This window comes from Leucoraja erinacea, chromosome 9 (genome assembly GCF_028641065.1).
Source record: "Leucoraja erinacea ecotype New England chromosome 9, Leri_hhj_1, whole genome shotgun sequence".
Classification (NCBI taxonomy): domain Eukaryota; kingdom Metazoa; phylum Chordata; class Chondrichthyes; order Rajiformes; family Rajidae; genus Leucoraja; species Leucoraja erinaceus.
Genome location: NC_073385.1, coordinates 70,140,959 through 70,156,375, shown reverse-complemented (window position 1 = coordinate 70,156,375; position 15,417 = coordinate 70,140,959). Strand labels below are relative to the sequence as shown.

The following is a 15,417-nucleotide window of genomic DNA, read 5'->3' as shown; positions in this document are numbered from 1 at the left end:
ACTTAGATTACTTGTTCTAACCTTTATATGCCATTTATAAATAACTGTGCTACTCGTTAAACATGTCAAGGCACTTTCATTTGAGGTACTTATTTCCTGTACTTAGGTGGGGAGGCTGTAATGACATCCCATAATATTTCTGATCCTGACCAAGATTTTGAGCGAGAGGTAAGTATTGACGTGTGGTTGTTCAGGCTCGGTTCACTTGCATGATAATGAAGTACTTGTCCTTGTTCAATGATATGTTCCCCAAGCATAAACTGATGTGCACACTTGCTTTTTCCCTTCAGGACTCTGATTCCACCAGGCATTCAACACCTTCGAACAGCTCCAACCCAAGTAGTCCACCGAGCCCAAACTCTCCTCACAGAAACCAGATTACACTTGATGGGCTGGACCACTCCACCTGTGACGCATGATGATCAATCTCAGTAACACTTTGCAATGCTTACAGCCACAAACCAATAGGAATTTCCATTTTTACTCAATCTAGACAAATGGATTTTTTTTTAATTGCTACAAGAAAGTGCCAAGAATGAAGAATAATTTCTTCTTTTAATTCTTGCTGATTGCACATTAAATTATGTATTCAAGCTCGTCTATGAACAATTCCAGCTTACTTTGCCAGCCTGATATATGACTAGGTATCATTCATATTCTTTGGTGATTATGGTTGTGTGCTGTGTTTATAAATTGGAACCTTCAACAGCCAAATACATTTGGGAGTTCGAGGCTTGTACATTCTTTTACACCAAACTTTCCTTCTAAATTTCTAATAGTTGGTAAAAGGTGAAATAAAACTGTCCTTGTTTGTGCATCTTAGTTTATAAATATTAAAGAAAAAATGTTTTCTTCAGGGTATACATGACACCAGTAAATAATACTGTGAATAAGAATTTTAGTTGCCTTTTGTATTACTGTTTTTAATCTCTGAAGTAGATGTGCTTTGTGCTAGCATTTTAGTGAATGACCACATCTGTCTATAAATCTTGATGGACCCAATGGAGAAACATTAATACTGGGAACGCCAATCATGGACCTGCTGCATCTTTAAAATACTTATTGTAAAAGACTTTTTTTTTAAAGTGTGATTGTTCTCTTGCTGATTGAGGTAGCATAGATGTTTCGAGAACCAGTGGTCTCGGGATATAAGGAAGCCACATTAATTTGATCCTTTTTAAAAAAAAAAAACACGTCATTGCATGAATATACATTCCTACAAAAAAGTGTTGTATGTTATGTTATTGTAAAAACAGATACTCATGGCAGCCTTGTACATTTTGATATGCACCCAGATGATATGCTCCTGGTGAATGGAGCTAGTGTGTGTATGTCAGTGTATATATCTCATGTTCAGTGTATGATAAACATTATTCATAGAATTTTGTCCAAATTGCATTAAAGGCTTGTATACTACAGCTAGTTTATCTGTTTTATCACACCTGTGTGCCTTCTGTGCTGTATTTGACAAATTACTGTTCATACAGATGCCGTATGAGTTCCCTTTTCAAGATCACTGTAAAGAGATTTCATGTTGTAGTCATCCAGCTCCCGGACCGAGCGGATGGTAATTGTGACGTGCCCCATCAAGCAACTCATCTTCATTTACTTCAAAGGGCTCACTGTGGAGCCTAACGCTACTGGTGCAACCGTTTCAGTTTCTATTGATCATTTGTGAAAGTGGATAGTCTTAAAATCACCTCTTTGTAATTATGGAATTGTGCTTTGGTGAAAAGTACTGAAAATTGAACTGTCAATAAAGCATAAATGGAAGGTACCAAACTGCTGACTGGCCTGTGGACAAGTAACGGGAGGGGAGGGTGAGGGGGCAGGGATGGTAGCTGAGGGGTAAGATGTGACTAAGGGTGGCCTGTTTGGTATCCACACTCCACACCTACACACTCAGTCTTCACACGCAATTCTTTAACAACACAATTTCCTGATATCTCTTCCAACCAAGTATGAACGTGTCTGCCACATGACTCCACTCGGCTCCCTTCCACTTCCCGTCCTCCTTCCTTTGGGTGGGAATTCTATCCCATCTTGCCTGGAATTAAAACGCTGGTGCGGCACAATGTTTAATCAGGTGTTGAGCACTTCTCACTGAAGAAGATGGAACTGAGTGTAATTTCCTACCTGTTGCTACAGAGTGTCGTCACACCAGCATCACAGGACGAGCAGGTGAAAGAAAAGCGATCTTCCCATTCCAACCTCTCCAGGCAGCAGCGGAGCAAGTCGCACATCACACGCACAGCCTCAGGTAACCGCATCCCGTTATCCTGTTCATTAACAAGTTGTAACCTCGTCATTGAGAAACAAGGACATTTGTAAACCATTGTGTATTCTGGATCATCTCACAAGGACAGAAATGTTTGTTATAAGTATGAACAACAAAAGAAATCCAATTTTGCTTCACAGGTATTTGTAATTGCTCAGGTGTGTTTAATTGCCTCCTTAATGCAGGTATAAAAGAGCTCTCAGTACCTAGTCTTTCCTCCAGTCTTTCCATCACCTTTGGAAACTTTTATTGCTGTTTATCAACATGAGGACCAAAGTTGTGCCAATGAAAGTCAAAGAAGCCATTATGAGACTGAGAAACAAGGATAAAACTGTTAGAGACATCAGCCAAACCATAGGCTTACCAAAATCAACTGTTTGGAACATCATTAAGAAGAATGAGAGCACTGGTGAGCTTACTAATTGCAAAGGGACTGGCAGGCCAAGGAAGACCTCCACAGCTGATGACAGAAGAATTCTCTCTATAATAAAGACAAATCCCCAAACACCTGTCCGACAGATCAGAAACACCCTTCAGGAGTCAGGTGTGGATTTGTCAATGACCACTGTCCGCAGAAGACTTCATGAACAGAAATATAGAGGCTGCACTGCAAGATGCAAACCACTGGTTAGCCACAAAAATAGAATGAGCGGGTTACAGTTTGCCAAGAAGTACTTAAATGAGCAACCACAGTTCTGGATAAAGGCCTTGTGGACAGATGAGACAAAGAACTTATATCAGAGTGATGGCAAGAGCAAAGTATGGAGGAGAGAATTATCTGCCCAAGATCCAAAGCATGACACCTCATCTGTGAAACACAGTGGTGGGGGTGTTATGGCCTGGGCATGTACGGCTGCTGAAGGTACTGGCTCACTTATCTTCATTGATGATACAACTGCTGATGGTAGTAGCATAATGAATTCTGAAGTGTACAGACACATCCTATCTGCTCAAGTTCAAACAAATGCCTCAAAACTCATTGGCCGGCGGTTCATTCTACAGCAAGACAATGATCCCAAACATACTGCTAAAGCAACAAAGGAGTTTTTCAAAGATAAAATATGGTAAATTCTTGAGTGGCCAAGTCAATCACCCGATCTGAACCCAATTGAGCACGTCTTTTATATGCTGAAGATAAAACTGAAGGGGACTAGCCCCCAAAACAAGCATAAGCTAAATATGGCTACAATACAGGCCTGGAATAGCAACTGGTGATGTCCATGAATCGCAGACTTCAAGCAGTCATTACATACAAAGGGTATGCAACAAAATACTAAACATGACATTGCTGTGTCCCAAACATTATGGTGCTCTGAAATGGGGGAACTATGTATAAATACTGCTGTAATTTCTTTTTTTTTAAATATTTTATTTAATTAGAAGTAAGTACAGTCACATGGCACCAAAGTGCCTAATATATATTTTCATAATACATTTTATGTACATCTTCTTATTTTTTTTTGTTATAATAAAGAAAGATGAGAATAAGAAAAAGAAATGAGATAGTAAAGGATAGAAAGGCGTGAGATATATAGTGTGTGAAGAAAAAGAGAAAAGATGAATGGGTGAAGAAAGGTGAGAAAAAGAAAATAGAAAAGAGAGAATAAGGCATAACACTGCTGTAATTTCATGGTGAAACCAAAATGTATAAAAATGGCCTTTATTAAAATCTGACAATGTGCACTTTGACCGCATGTGATTTTTTTCTATTACAAATCCCAAATTGTGGAGTACAGAGGCAAATAAATAAATGATGGGTCTTTGTCCCAAACATTATGGAGGGCACTGTTGGAGCTATAATTTGAGATTACACAAGTGGACACATTCACATGCACAAAAGAAAAAAATAATACTTTACTTATCAATCAGGTTTCAGGGCGCACCACAGCACAGAGTCTGCCTTGTTGAAGGTACATAATGACCTACAGCTCACCGTTGACTCCGGCGACTGTGCAATCCTGCTCCTTCTTGACCTCAGCGCAGCATTTGATACTGTCGACCACACCATCCCAATTGACCGTCTCCGGTACGGGGTTGGTATTGATGGCACTGCCCTGAGATGGTTCATCTCTTACCTCAAAGGTAGGAGTTTCTCGACTAACATAGGCAACTCATTCTGCTCCCCAGCTAACCTCTGCTGTGGGGTTCCACAAGGTTCCATCCTTGGCCCCATTCTCTTCTCCCTGTATATGCTCCCCTTGAAAGGCACGGCATTTCCTTCCATTGCTACGCAGACGATACACAACTCTATCTCCCCCTGAAGCCCAAAAAACAATCAAATCTGCTTATCCTTACCCGCTGCCTCGAGGATATAAAGTGTTGGATGGCCCAGAACTCCCTCCAACTAAACGAAAGTAAGTCTGAGGTCATCCTTCTCGGCCCCTCGGACTCAAATCAAAATGCTAGCAGGCAGCCTTGGAAGCCTTACCCCACTACTCAAACCTCACGTCAAAAACCTCGGCGTGATATTTGACTCAGCACTGAAATTTGACAAACAAGTCAATGCCGTGGTAAAAGCTAGCTTCTTTCAGCTTCGGACGATAGCTAAAATAAACCAATTCCTCCAATATGATGACCTCCAAAAGATCATCCACACATTTATCTCCTCCCGCCTAGATTACTGCAACTCCGTTTACACTGGCATCAGCCAATCTTCCCTGTCCCGCCTGCAACTGGTCCAAAACGCCGCAGCGACACTCCTGACGGGCATCCGAAAAGGAGACCACATCACCCCGATCCTGGCTACTCTCCACTGGCTCCCTGTGCAGTTCCGTATACATTTCAAGATCCTCCTTCATGTCTACAAAGCCCTCAATGGGCTTGCCCCCTCCTACATTAAAAGTCTTCTCACCCACCACTCCACCTCCAGGTCCCTCAGATCGGCCGACTTGGGGTTGCTGAATATCCCGCGATCTAGGTTAAGCTCAGGGGCGACCGCGCCTTTGCGGTTGCAGCCCCTAGACTGGAACAGCAAGCTCCCAAGCCTTTCCTGCCGTCCACTGAGCGAGGGCTATATGTATATATGTATGTAGTTTGTTTGTTTATACTATTCTTATAACAAATGTAAAGCACTTTGGCCAATGAGAGTTGTTTTAAATGTGCTATATAAATAAACGTGACTTGACTTAGAATTACAAACTCTCGGAATGGATTAAATATCAAGTAACAATTTACAACCTTTACCAAAGCCGATTAACCTGCAAACCTGTGCATCTTTGTAGTGTGGGAGGAAACCGGAGAAAGCCCACAGGGAGAACGTGCCAACTCCGTACAGACAGCATCGTAGTCAGGATCGAACCCGGGTCTCTGGCGCTGTAAGGCAGCAACTCTACCGCTGCTCCATTGTGCCGCTGTAGAGGGCTTTAGCTAGCGTCTGTTTCTTAATAATAAATAATAATCTGTTTTCTAATAATTTGCTTTGATATTGCTTTCTCCATGTAATAGACGTGAAAGGATGAATGGGTCTGTTCTTCAGCAATAATCCTATTATCCTTGTAGGCTTTATGAAAAAAAACTCAATTCTTTATTTTTGTCTGTACATGATTAATTTTGCAGTCTTATAACTGGAGTCTGAAATTAAACATAAAATGCTGGAAATATTCAGCAGGTCAGGCAGCATCTTCAAGAGAGGATAACACTGCTAAAAAATATCAAGGATCCTGCTCTTTTCTGATGAATGATCAGCCTAACACTACTGGTGCAATAGTTTCAGTTTCTTTTGATAATTTGTGAAAGTGGATCGTCTTAAAATCACCTCTTTGAAATTATGGAATTGTGCTTTGGTGAAAAGTACTGAAAATTGAACTGTCAATAAAGCATAAACGGCAGGTACCAAACTGCTTACTGGCCTGTGGACAAGTAACGTGGTGGGGGGCGGTGGGGAGGGTGAGGGGGGCAGGGATGACAGCTGAGGGGACAGATATGTCTGGGGGTGGCCTGTGTGGTATCATAACTTTGGGGGGGTGACTGTTGTCACCTCCACACTCAGTCTTCACGCTCTATTCTTTTACACTACAATTTCCATCCGCTGTAACATGATCCCACCGTCACATTTCTCTCCCCTTTATGGAGTTTCAGTTTAGTTTATTCTCACGTGTACAGTGAAAGGCTTTTGTTGCGTGCTGACCAGTCAGCAGAAAGACAATACATCATTACAATCAACCCATTCACAGTGTACAGATACATGATTAAGGGAATAACATTTAGTGCAAGGTAAAGCCAGCAAAGTCTGATCAAGGATAGTCTGAGGGTCACCAAAGCGGTAGACGGTCGCTCAGCACTGTTCTCTGGTTGTGACAGGGAACCATGAAGTCCAGGACAAGAGGGAGTGCAGAGAAGGTTCACCAGACTGATTCCTGGGATGTCAGGACTGTCTTATGAAGAAAGACTGGATAGACTTGGTTTATACTCACTAGAATTTAGGAGATTGAGAGGGGATCTTATAGGAATTTACAAAATTCTTAAGGGGTTGGACAGGCTAGATGCAGGAAGATTGCTCCTGATGTTGGGGAAGTCCAGGACAAGGGGTCACAGCTTAAGGATAAGGGGGAAATCCTTTAAAACCGAGATGAGAAGAACTTTTTTCACACAGAGAGTGGTGAATCTCTGGAACTCTCTGCCACAGAGGGTAGTTGAGGCCAGTTCATTGGCTATATTTAAGAGGGAGTTAGATGTGGCCCTTGTGGCTAAAGGGATCAGGGGGTATGGAGAGAAAGCAGGTACAGGATACCGAGTTGGATGATCAGCCATGATAATATTGAATGGCCGTGCAGGCTCGAAGGGCTGAATGGCCTACTCCTGCACCTATCTTCTATGTTCCTCTGTTTCAAGCCAGCACCGCTATACATTGTGATCATGGCTGATTGTCCCCAATCAATAACCCGTGCCTGCCTTCTCCCCATATCCCTTGATTCCACTAGCCCCCAGAACTCTATCTAACTCTCTCTTAAATCCATCCAGTGACTTGGCCTCCACTGCCCTCTGGCAGTGAATTCCACAAATTCACAATTCTTTGGGTGAAAATGTTTTTTCTAACCTCATTCTTAAATAACCTTCCTTTTATTCTAAGACTGTGGCCCCTAGTACTGGACTCGCCCAACATTGGGAACATTTTTCCTGCATCTAGCTTGTCCAGTCCTTTTATAATTTTATCTGTTTCTATAAGACTGCCTCTCATCCTTCTAAACTCCAGTCAATACAAGCCTAGTCTTTTCAATCTTTCCTCATATGACAGTCCCGCCATCCAAGGGATCAATCTTGTGAACCGACGCTGCACTGCCTCAATCACAAGGATGTCCTTCCTCAAATTAGGAGACCAAAACTGCACACAATACTCCAGATGTTGGCCTTCATAACAAGAGGGTTTCAGCATAGGAGTAAAGAGGTTCTTCTGCTGTTGTATATGGCCATGGTGAGACCACATCTGGAGTATTGTGTACAGTTTTGGTCTCCTAATTTGAGGAAGGAATGGCTTCGTCCTGCACCTATTTTCTATGTGTCCATGTGGTCTCACCAGAGCCCTATACAACTGTGCTCCATCCTTGACACGTGCACCCTCTAACAACCCATCCTCATCCACCATCAACTGCAACTTCCTGCAACACCAAACCTCTGCCATTGTCACCACTTGGAATTATTTGCATCTCTTGAGGTGAGGCAAGCACAAGGCAGAAACATTGCAAAGAATCGACCCCATTGCACAAGCATCACCTGCAGGCAAGATGTTACCTGGCCGGTCAAACAACAGCAGAAGGCAAGTGGTCACCTGCAATCAGGCAAGATCGATCCAATTCCTTTGAAGGTTAAATTGTAAAGATGATAAAGCAAAGAAAAACTAACTGGTGAATAACTTGTATGTTGTATCATTACCATAACATGAATGGGAAATGAATTCACCCATAACAAGTTGGGAAAGGGCAAGTACAACGGGATCTGGGGGTCCTTGTACATCAGTCTATGAAAGTAAGCATGCAGGTACAGCAGGCAGTGAAGAATGCGAATGGCATGTTGGCCTTTATAACAAGAGGAATCGAATATAGGAGCAAACAGGTCCAGCAGTTGTACAGAGCCCTAGTGAGACCACACCTGGAGTATTGTGTGCAGTTTTGGTCCCCTAATTAGAGGAAGGACATTCTTGCTATTGAGGGAGTGCAGCGAAGGTTTACAAGGTTAATTCCCGGGATGGCAGGACTGTCATATGGTGAGAGAATGGAGCAGCTGGGCTTGTACACTCTGGAGTTTAGAAGGATGAGAGGGAATCTAATTGAAACATATAAGATTGTTAAGGGTTTGGACACGCTAGAGACAGGAAACATGTTCCCGATGTTGGGGGAGTCCAGAACCAGGGGCCACAGTTTAAGAATAAGGAGTAAGCCATTTAGAACGGAGACGAGGAAACACTTTTTCTCACGGAGAGTGGTGAGTCTGTGAAATTCTCTGCCTCAGAGGGTGGTGGAGGCAGGTTCTGTGAATGCTTTCAAGCGAGAGCTAGATAGGGCTCTTGAAAATAGCGGAGTCAGCGGATATTGGGAGAAGGCAGGAACGGGGTACTGATTGGGGATGATCAGCCATGATCACATTGAATGGCGGTGCTGGCTTGAAGGGCCGAAGGGCCTACTCCTGCACCTATTGTCTATTGTCTAACGACATTGTGTTTGTGATAAGATACTGAGATAGCAGAGTCACTGTTTTCAATTTTTAATACACTTGAGTATCCTCATAAGTCACTTTAGTTATTCCTTTTTATTTTCACTGGAGTTGACAAGTTGGTTTTGAATGTGCCTTGTCGATTTCTTTGGCAGGCTGAAATATTAGAATTGGCAGTAACTGCCAGAAATGTAACCCACTAAGAATTGAACCAGACTCTGCTATTTTAGAAAGTCTTGAATAAGCTGCACTTAAGTGACTTGCAAAAAAAAGTCTCGGATGACCTGGATGTTTATAATATTCCACATAAAGTGAGATGTTTTATTTTAAATCAAGCACGACTGCACCCTGCCCAGACATGAACTGCATCTACAATTGGTGGCCAACTAGGAAAAGGGGAGATGCAGCGAGACCCGGGTGTCATGGGACACCAGTCATTGAAAGTAGGCATGCAGGTGCAGCAGGCAGTGAAGAAAGCGAATGGTATATTAGCTTTCATAGCAAAAGGATTTGAGTATAGGAGCAGGGAGGTTCTACTGCAGTTGTACAGGGTCTTGGTGAGACCACACCTGGAGTATTGCGTACAGTTTTGGTCTCCAAATCTGAGGAAGGACATTATTGCCATAGAGGGAGTGCAGAGACGGTTCACCAGACTGATTCCTGGGATGTCAGGACTGTCTTATGAAGAAAGACTGGATAGACTTGGTTTATACTCTCTAGAATTTAGGAGATTGATAGGGAATCTTATAGGAATTTACAAAATTCCTAAGGGGTTGGACAGGCTAGATGCAGGAAGATTGTTCCCGATGTTAGGGAAGTCCAGGACAAGGGGTCACAGCTTAAGGATAAGGGGGAAATCCTTTAAAACCGCGATGAGAAGAACATTTTTCACACAGAGAGTGGTGAATCTCTGGAACTCTCTGCAGCAGAGGGTAGTCGAGGCCAGTTCATTGGCTATATTTAAGAGGGAGTTAGATGTGGCCCTTGTGGCTAAGGGGATCAGAGGGTATGGAGAGAAGGCAGGTACGGGATACTGAGTTGGATGATCAGCCATGATCATATTGAATGGCGGTGCAGGCTCGAAGGGCCGAATGGCCTACTCCTGCACCTAATTTCTATGTTTCTATGTAAAGGGTTTCACAGACGGTAGCCAGCAAACACATATTGTCCTTCAATTCATTACTTGACAGGTTTGCAGTTAGTTTAGTGGATACAAATCTAAAGCTAACAGTTCACCAGGTTTCATTTGCTGCAGATTATGGGTCCATGTAGCAGGAATTGTTACTTTTAGCTGCCAGTCAGATGTGTTAACATGGAAAGAACACTGAAGGGCCTGTCCCACTTTCACAACCTAATTCACAACCTTTTTTACTCGTGGACATTTTTCATCATGCTAGAAAAAGCGCCCTGACCTACTTGATGCCACATGCACCACGACTAGCATCACGGCCGACCTACGACCTACCTACGACCTCGTGACGACCATGCTGCGAGTATGAGTCAAGGGCAAACTCGGTAGAGGTCGTGAATTAGGCCGTGAAAGTGGAACAGGCCCTTTAACTTCCTCATAGTTCTTTGTAACTCACTTAATTATTCCATTTGCACACTACCCCACTGCTAAACGCTAGCAGTTATTATTTTGCATTTAAATAGGAGTCTCACTTACTTAGGGTTGAGAGGGAAAGATAGATCAGCCAAGATATGTGAAAAGAAAGAGATTAGATAAAACAAATGTAGGTCCCTTGCAGTCAGAAACAGGTGAGTTGATCATGGGGAACAAGGAGATGGCGGACCAATTGAATAACTACTTTGGTTCCGTCTTCACTAAGGAAGACATAAATAATTTGCCGGAAATAGCAGGGTCAAAGGAGTTGGAGGAATTGAGTGAAATCCAGGTTAGCCGGGAAGTGGTGTTGGGTAAATTGAATGGATTAAAGGCTGATAAATCCCCAGGGCCAGATAGGCTGCATCCCAGAGTACTTAAGGAAGTAGCTCCAGAAATAGTGGATGCATTAGTAATAATCTTTCAAAACTCTTTAGATTCTGGAGTAGTTCCCGAAGATTGGCGGGTAGCAAATGTAACCCCACTTTTTAAGAAGGGAGGGAGAGAGAAAATGGGGAATTACAGACCAGTTAGTCTAACATCGGTAGTGGGGAAACTGCTAGAGTCAGTTATTAAAGATGGGATAGCAGCACATTTGGAAAGTGGTGAAATCATTGGACAAAGTCAGCATGGATTTACGAAAGGTAAATCATGTCTGACGAATCTTATAGAATTTTTCGAGGATGTAACTAGTAGCGTGGATAGGGGAGAACCAGTGGATGTGGTGTATCTGGACTTCCAGAAGGCTTTCGACAAGGTCCCACATAAGAGATTAGTATACAAACTTAAAGCACAAGGCATTGGGGGTTCAGTATTGATGTGGATAGAGAACTGGCTGGCAAACAGGAAGCAAAGAGTAGGAGTAAACGGGTCCTTTTCACAATGGCAGGCAGTGACTAGTGGGGTACCGCAAGGCTCAGTGCTGGGACCCCAGCTGGGGGGCAGTGTTAGCTGTGAGGAGGATGCTAGGAGACTGCAAGGTGACTTGGATAGGCTGGGTGAGTGGGCAAATGTTTGGCAGATGCAGTATAATGTGGATAAATGTGAGGTTATCCATTTTGGTGGCAAAAACGGGAAAGCAGACTATTATCTAAATGGTGGCTGATTGGGAAAGGGGGAGATGCAGCGAGACCTGGGTGTCATGGTACACCAGTCATTGAAGGTAGGCATGCAGGTGCAGCAGGCAGTAAAGAAAGCGAATGGTATGTTAGCTTTCATTGCAAAAGGATTTGAGTATAGGAGCAGGGAGGTTCTACTGCAGTTGTACAGGGTCTTGGTGAGACCACACCTGGAGTATTGCGTACAGTTTTGGTCTCCAAATCTGAGGAAGGACATTATTGCCATAGAGGGATTGCAGAGACGGTTCACCAGACTGATTCCTGGGATGTCAGGACTGTCTTATGACTGGATAGACTTGGTTTATACTCTCTAGAATTTAGGAGATTGAGAGGGGATCTTATAGAAACTTACAAAATTCTTAAGGGGTTGGACAGGCTAGATGCAGGAAGATTGTTCCCGATGTTGGGGAAGTCCAGGACAAGGGGTCACAGCTTAAGGATAAGGGGGAAATCCTTTAAAACCGAGATGAGAAGAACTTTTTTCACACAGAGAGTGGTGAATCTCTGGAACTCTCTGCCACAGAGGGTAGTCGAGGCCAGTTCATTGGCTATATTTAAGAGGGAGTTAGATGTGGCCCTTGTGGCTAAGGGGGTCAGGGGGTATGGAGAGAAGGCAGGTACAGGATACTGAGTTGGATGATCAGCCATGATCATATTGAATGGCGGTGCAGGCTCGAAGGGCCGAATGGCCTACTCCTGCACCTAATTTGTAAGATTGAATGGCAGTGTAGACTCGATGGGCCCAATGGCCTAATTCTGCTCCTTGTGAACCTATGAGCCAGCAAGGAACTGCAGATGCTGGTTTACAAAGAAAAGACACAAAGTGCTGGAGCAAATCAGCGGATCAGGCAGCATGTCGGGAGTTTACACTGAGAAGGGTTCCAAGTTGAAACGTCACCTATCCATGTTCTCCACAGATGCTGCCTGACCCGCTGAGTTACTCCAGCACTCTGTGAAACGTCACCTATCCATGTTCTCCACAGATGCTGCCTGACCCGCTGAGTTACTCCAGCACTCTGTGAAACGTCACCTATCCATGTTCTCCACAGATGCTGCCTGACCCACTGAGTTACTCCAGCACTCTGTGTCTTTTTTTCACCAGGTACTTGTTTACCTCCTGAAATAGAACAGTACAGCACAAGAACAGGTCCTTAGGCCCACAATGTCATGCCTGAGCACAATGCCAAGACCATCACTTATCTACCTGCATATAACTCGACTCTCATACAATGCCCTGACCTAGGAGAGCAAGCATGCCATGTACCTCCTGTCCAAAGAAAACATTGCAGTACACAAACTACTACCTACAACTGCATTTCGTTGTACCCATACTCGTATTTGTGCAATGACACATTAAAGTTGAATTGAATTGGACAGCACTCCAGTTAAACCCATGTTCCAACAAAGACTAGCCATCTGAACCATCACAAATAATCACAGTTTCCAGCTGTTTATCTTAAATTTTGACCTCCATATTTTCCTAGTTCGTTGATCGCAGACCTACATTGAAACCAGCAACTGAAATATAAAATAAATCCCTCTTGCCTCAGCCTGCGATCACTATCAGTTGGAGACTAGGGGGGTTTGAGTCAGAAGCAACAGGAAGTTGTGACATTCTGCTGGCAAAGATTGTCACACACATACTCATTGATCACAGTGACCCGGGTTCATTGCAGGTGATTGCTGCCAATCCATACTGCATGAAGCCCACTATAAAATAAAAAGATACGGTGGGAATGTAGATATGGAAGGAGTGGATGGGGTGTAACTTAAGTAGGAATGTTGCAAAACCTACCTGAAGCGTGGCTGAGAATCTGTCCCAGCCCGTGTGCGTGATTTTGGTGCTGTTTAGAGGGGGCGGGTTTAAAACGCGATTTTTACTAGGCTGTTGCAATCGAAGATGTTCAGCCTAGTAAATCATTAACGAAAAATCGCTGAAAGACCCCGTCGCAAAAGGTATTATTAGTTTTTATGGCCTTGTATAATAGTTATAGTAGTTTAAAAATCACTCTCTCAACCCGCGACCTCTCGCAGCCCCAGGGTTTTATAAAGCAAACAATTAAAGGTATGTACCTTATTTTTACATTAAAAGGGGCTTCTTAAGAACCCTGTATATAAAGTTTACTATAGCGAGTAGCTCATTTTGGGCTCTTTATATCCCACAGTATTTTTCTGGGCATTTGAGGCACAAATCCAGCGCAATGTGAACGTTCTAAACCAGCGCGTTCACAGGAACCCACTAGAAAGCCGATTTAAAATGGACTTTAATTTACAGCAATTGAACACTAAATTCCTTCCATTTGGCCTATAAATTAATGTAAATGAGATTTAAAAATCATGTTTTATTGTGAATTATTTGTGAATATTATTTGGACACTTAGGCTATTTAAAAATGTTAATCATTTATTAAGAAATGGATAGATGTTTAGATCTAGTAATTGAAGTTTGAAATTAACTACAATTGGGTAACTAACTAATTATATGCTTTAATTTCAGGTCATCCAAGTAAGATTATTTTATATTTGTTTCAGAATGGTTCAATCTATGATAACTGAAAATTTCATTCAGTTCTAATTAATTTTTAAGAAGGTTATGGGCTTTTGACTGTCCACGATCACAGCTTTTTTGTTATGTCCATAGAAAATCAATAGGGAACAAGATGCTAATTTCCGAGTATGAAAATAGCCATAACGTTTTAAATACTTGAGATATGAAAGTGAATTAGGTGTCAAATTAAACGTATTTTTATGCTTTATCTGATGGGATAAATTGCAGACTTGATTTTTTAAATCTCAAAATTTTGTAACATTGCTAACTTAAGGGCCTGTCCCACTTGGGCGACCTAATCCACGAGTTTATAAGACGTTAGGCGAGTTGAAAAAATGTCAAGGCCGTGTTGACTCGCCAAAGTAGAAGACCTCCTACGACTGTCTACGACCTCCTACGACTATGTTGAAGACTAGCTTTGACTAGGCACGTTTTACTTGAGGATGGTCTCTGGCAAATTGGACCACTAATAGTGGAGAGTGAGGACCGACCTCAGTCGACCACACCAAAGACCAACTACAATTAGCTACCAGTGGAAAATTATCACATGATAAAATGATGTCATGTTTGCTTTTTTTTTTCCACAATAAAAAGCCTCCCAGGTTTTTAAAAAATAATTCTGAACCATGCATGCAAGGAAGGGACTAGTGAGGAGGAGGACAGTGAAAATAGTACTAGTGCTGTAGGCAGCAGCCCTTTTGCTGCTGCAGCATAAAGGCAGAAGGGAAAGAACAAGGGTGAAGAGGTCTCAGTGGGTGAAGCCCCTCTTTCAAAGAAGATTCAGGTTGGGACAGGATGAGAACCTGATACATGTGCTGCATGAGGAGGATTTGTCTGCTTTTAGAAACTTCACAAGAATACCACCTGAGCTGTTTAATGAGCTGAACACTAACATGGGCCCCCTGCTGAAACAAAAGGACATTGAGTATAGAAGCTGGGATGTAATGTTAAAATTGTACAAGGCATTGGTGAGACCAAATCTGGAGTATGGTGTACAATTTTGGTCGCCCAATTATAGGAAAGATGTCAACAAAATAGAGAGAGTACAGAGGAGATTTACTAGAATGTTGCATGGGTTTCAACAACTATGTGACAGAGATAGGTTGAATAAGTTAGGTCTTTATTCTCTGGAGCGCAGAAGGTTAAGGGGGGACTTGATAGAGGTCTTTAAAATGATGAGAGGGGTAGACCGAGTGGAGGTGGACAGACTTTCCCCTTTGAGAATA

At 42.8% G+C, this 15,417-nt stretch overlaps 1 protein-coding gene across 1 annotated transcript in view; it reads left to right on the top strand.

The window, feature by feature from the left end:
- The window catches only part of cdc42bpb (CDC42 binding protein kinase beta (DMPK-like)), a 198,971-nt gene extending 197,553 nt beyond the window's left edge, over positions 1-1,418 (top strand). Inside the window, exons 36-37 of the mRNA XM_055641186.1 lie at positions 107-168; positions 291-1,418. Of these exons, the coding sequence (XP_055497161.1) occupies positions 107-168; positions 291-419 (191 nt within the window). The 3' untranslated portion in view covers positions 420-1,418. The remainder of the gene's footprint in view (positions 1-106; positions 169-290) is intronic.
- Positions 1,419-15,417: the final 13,999 nt, after the last annotated feature.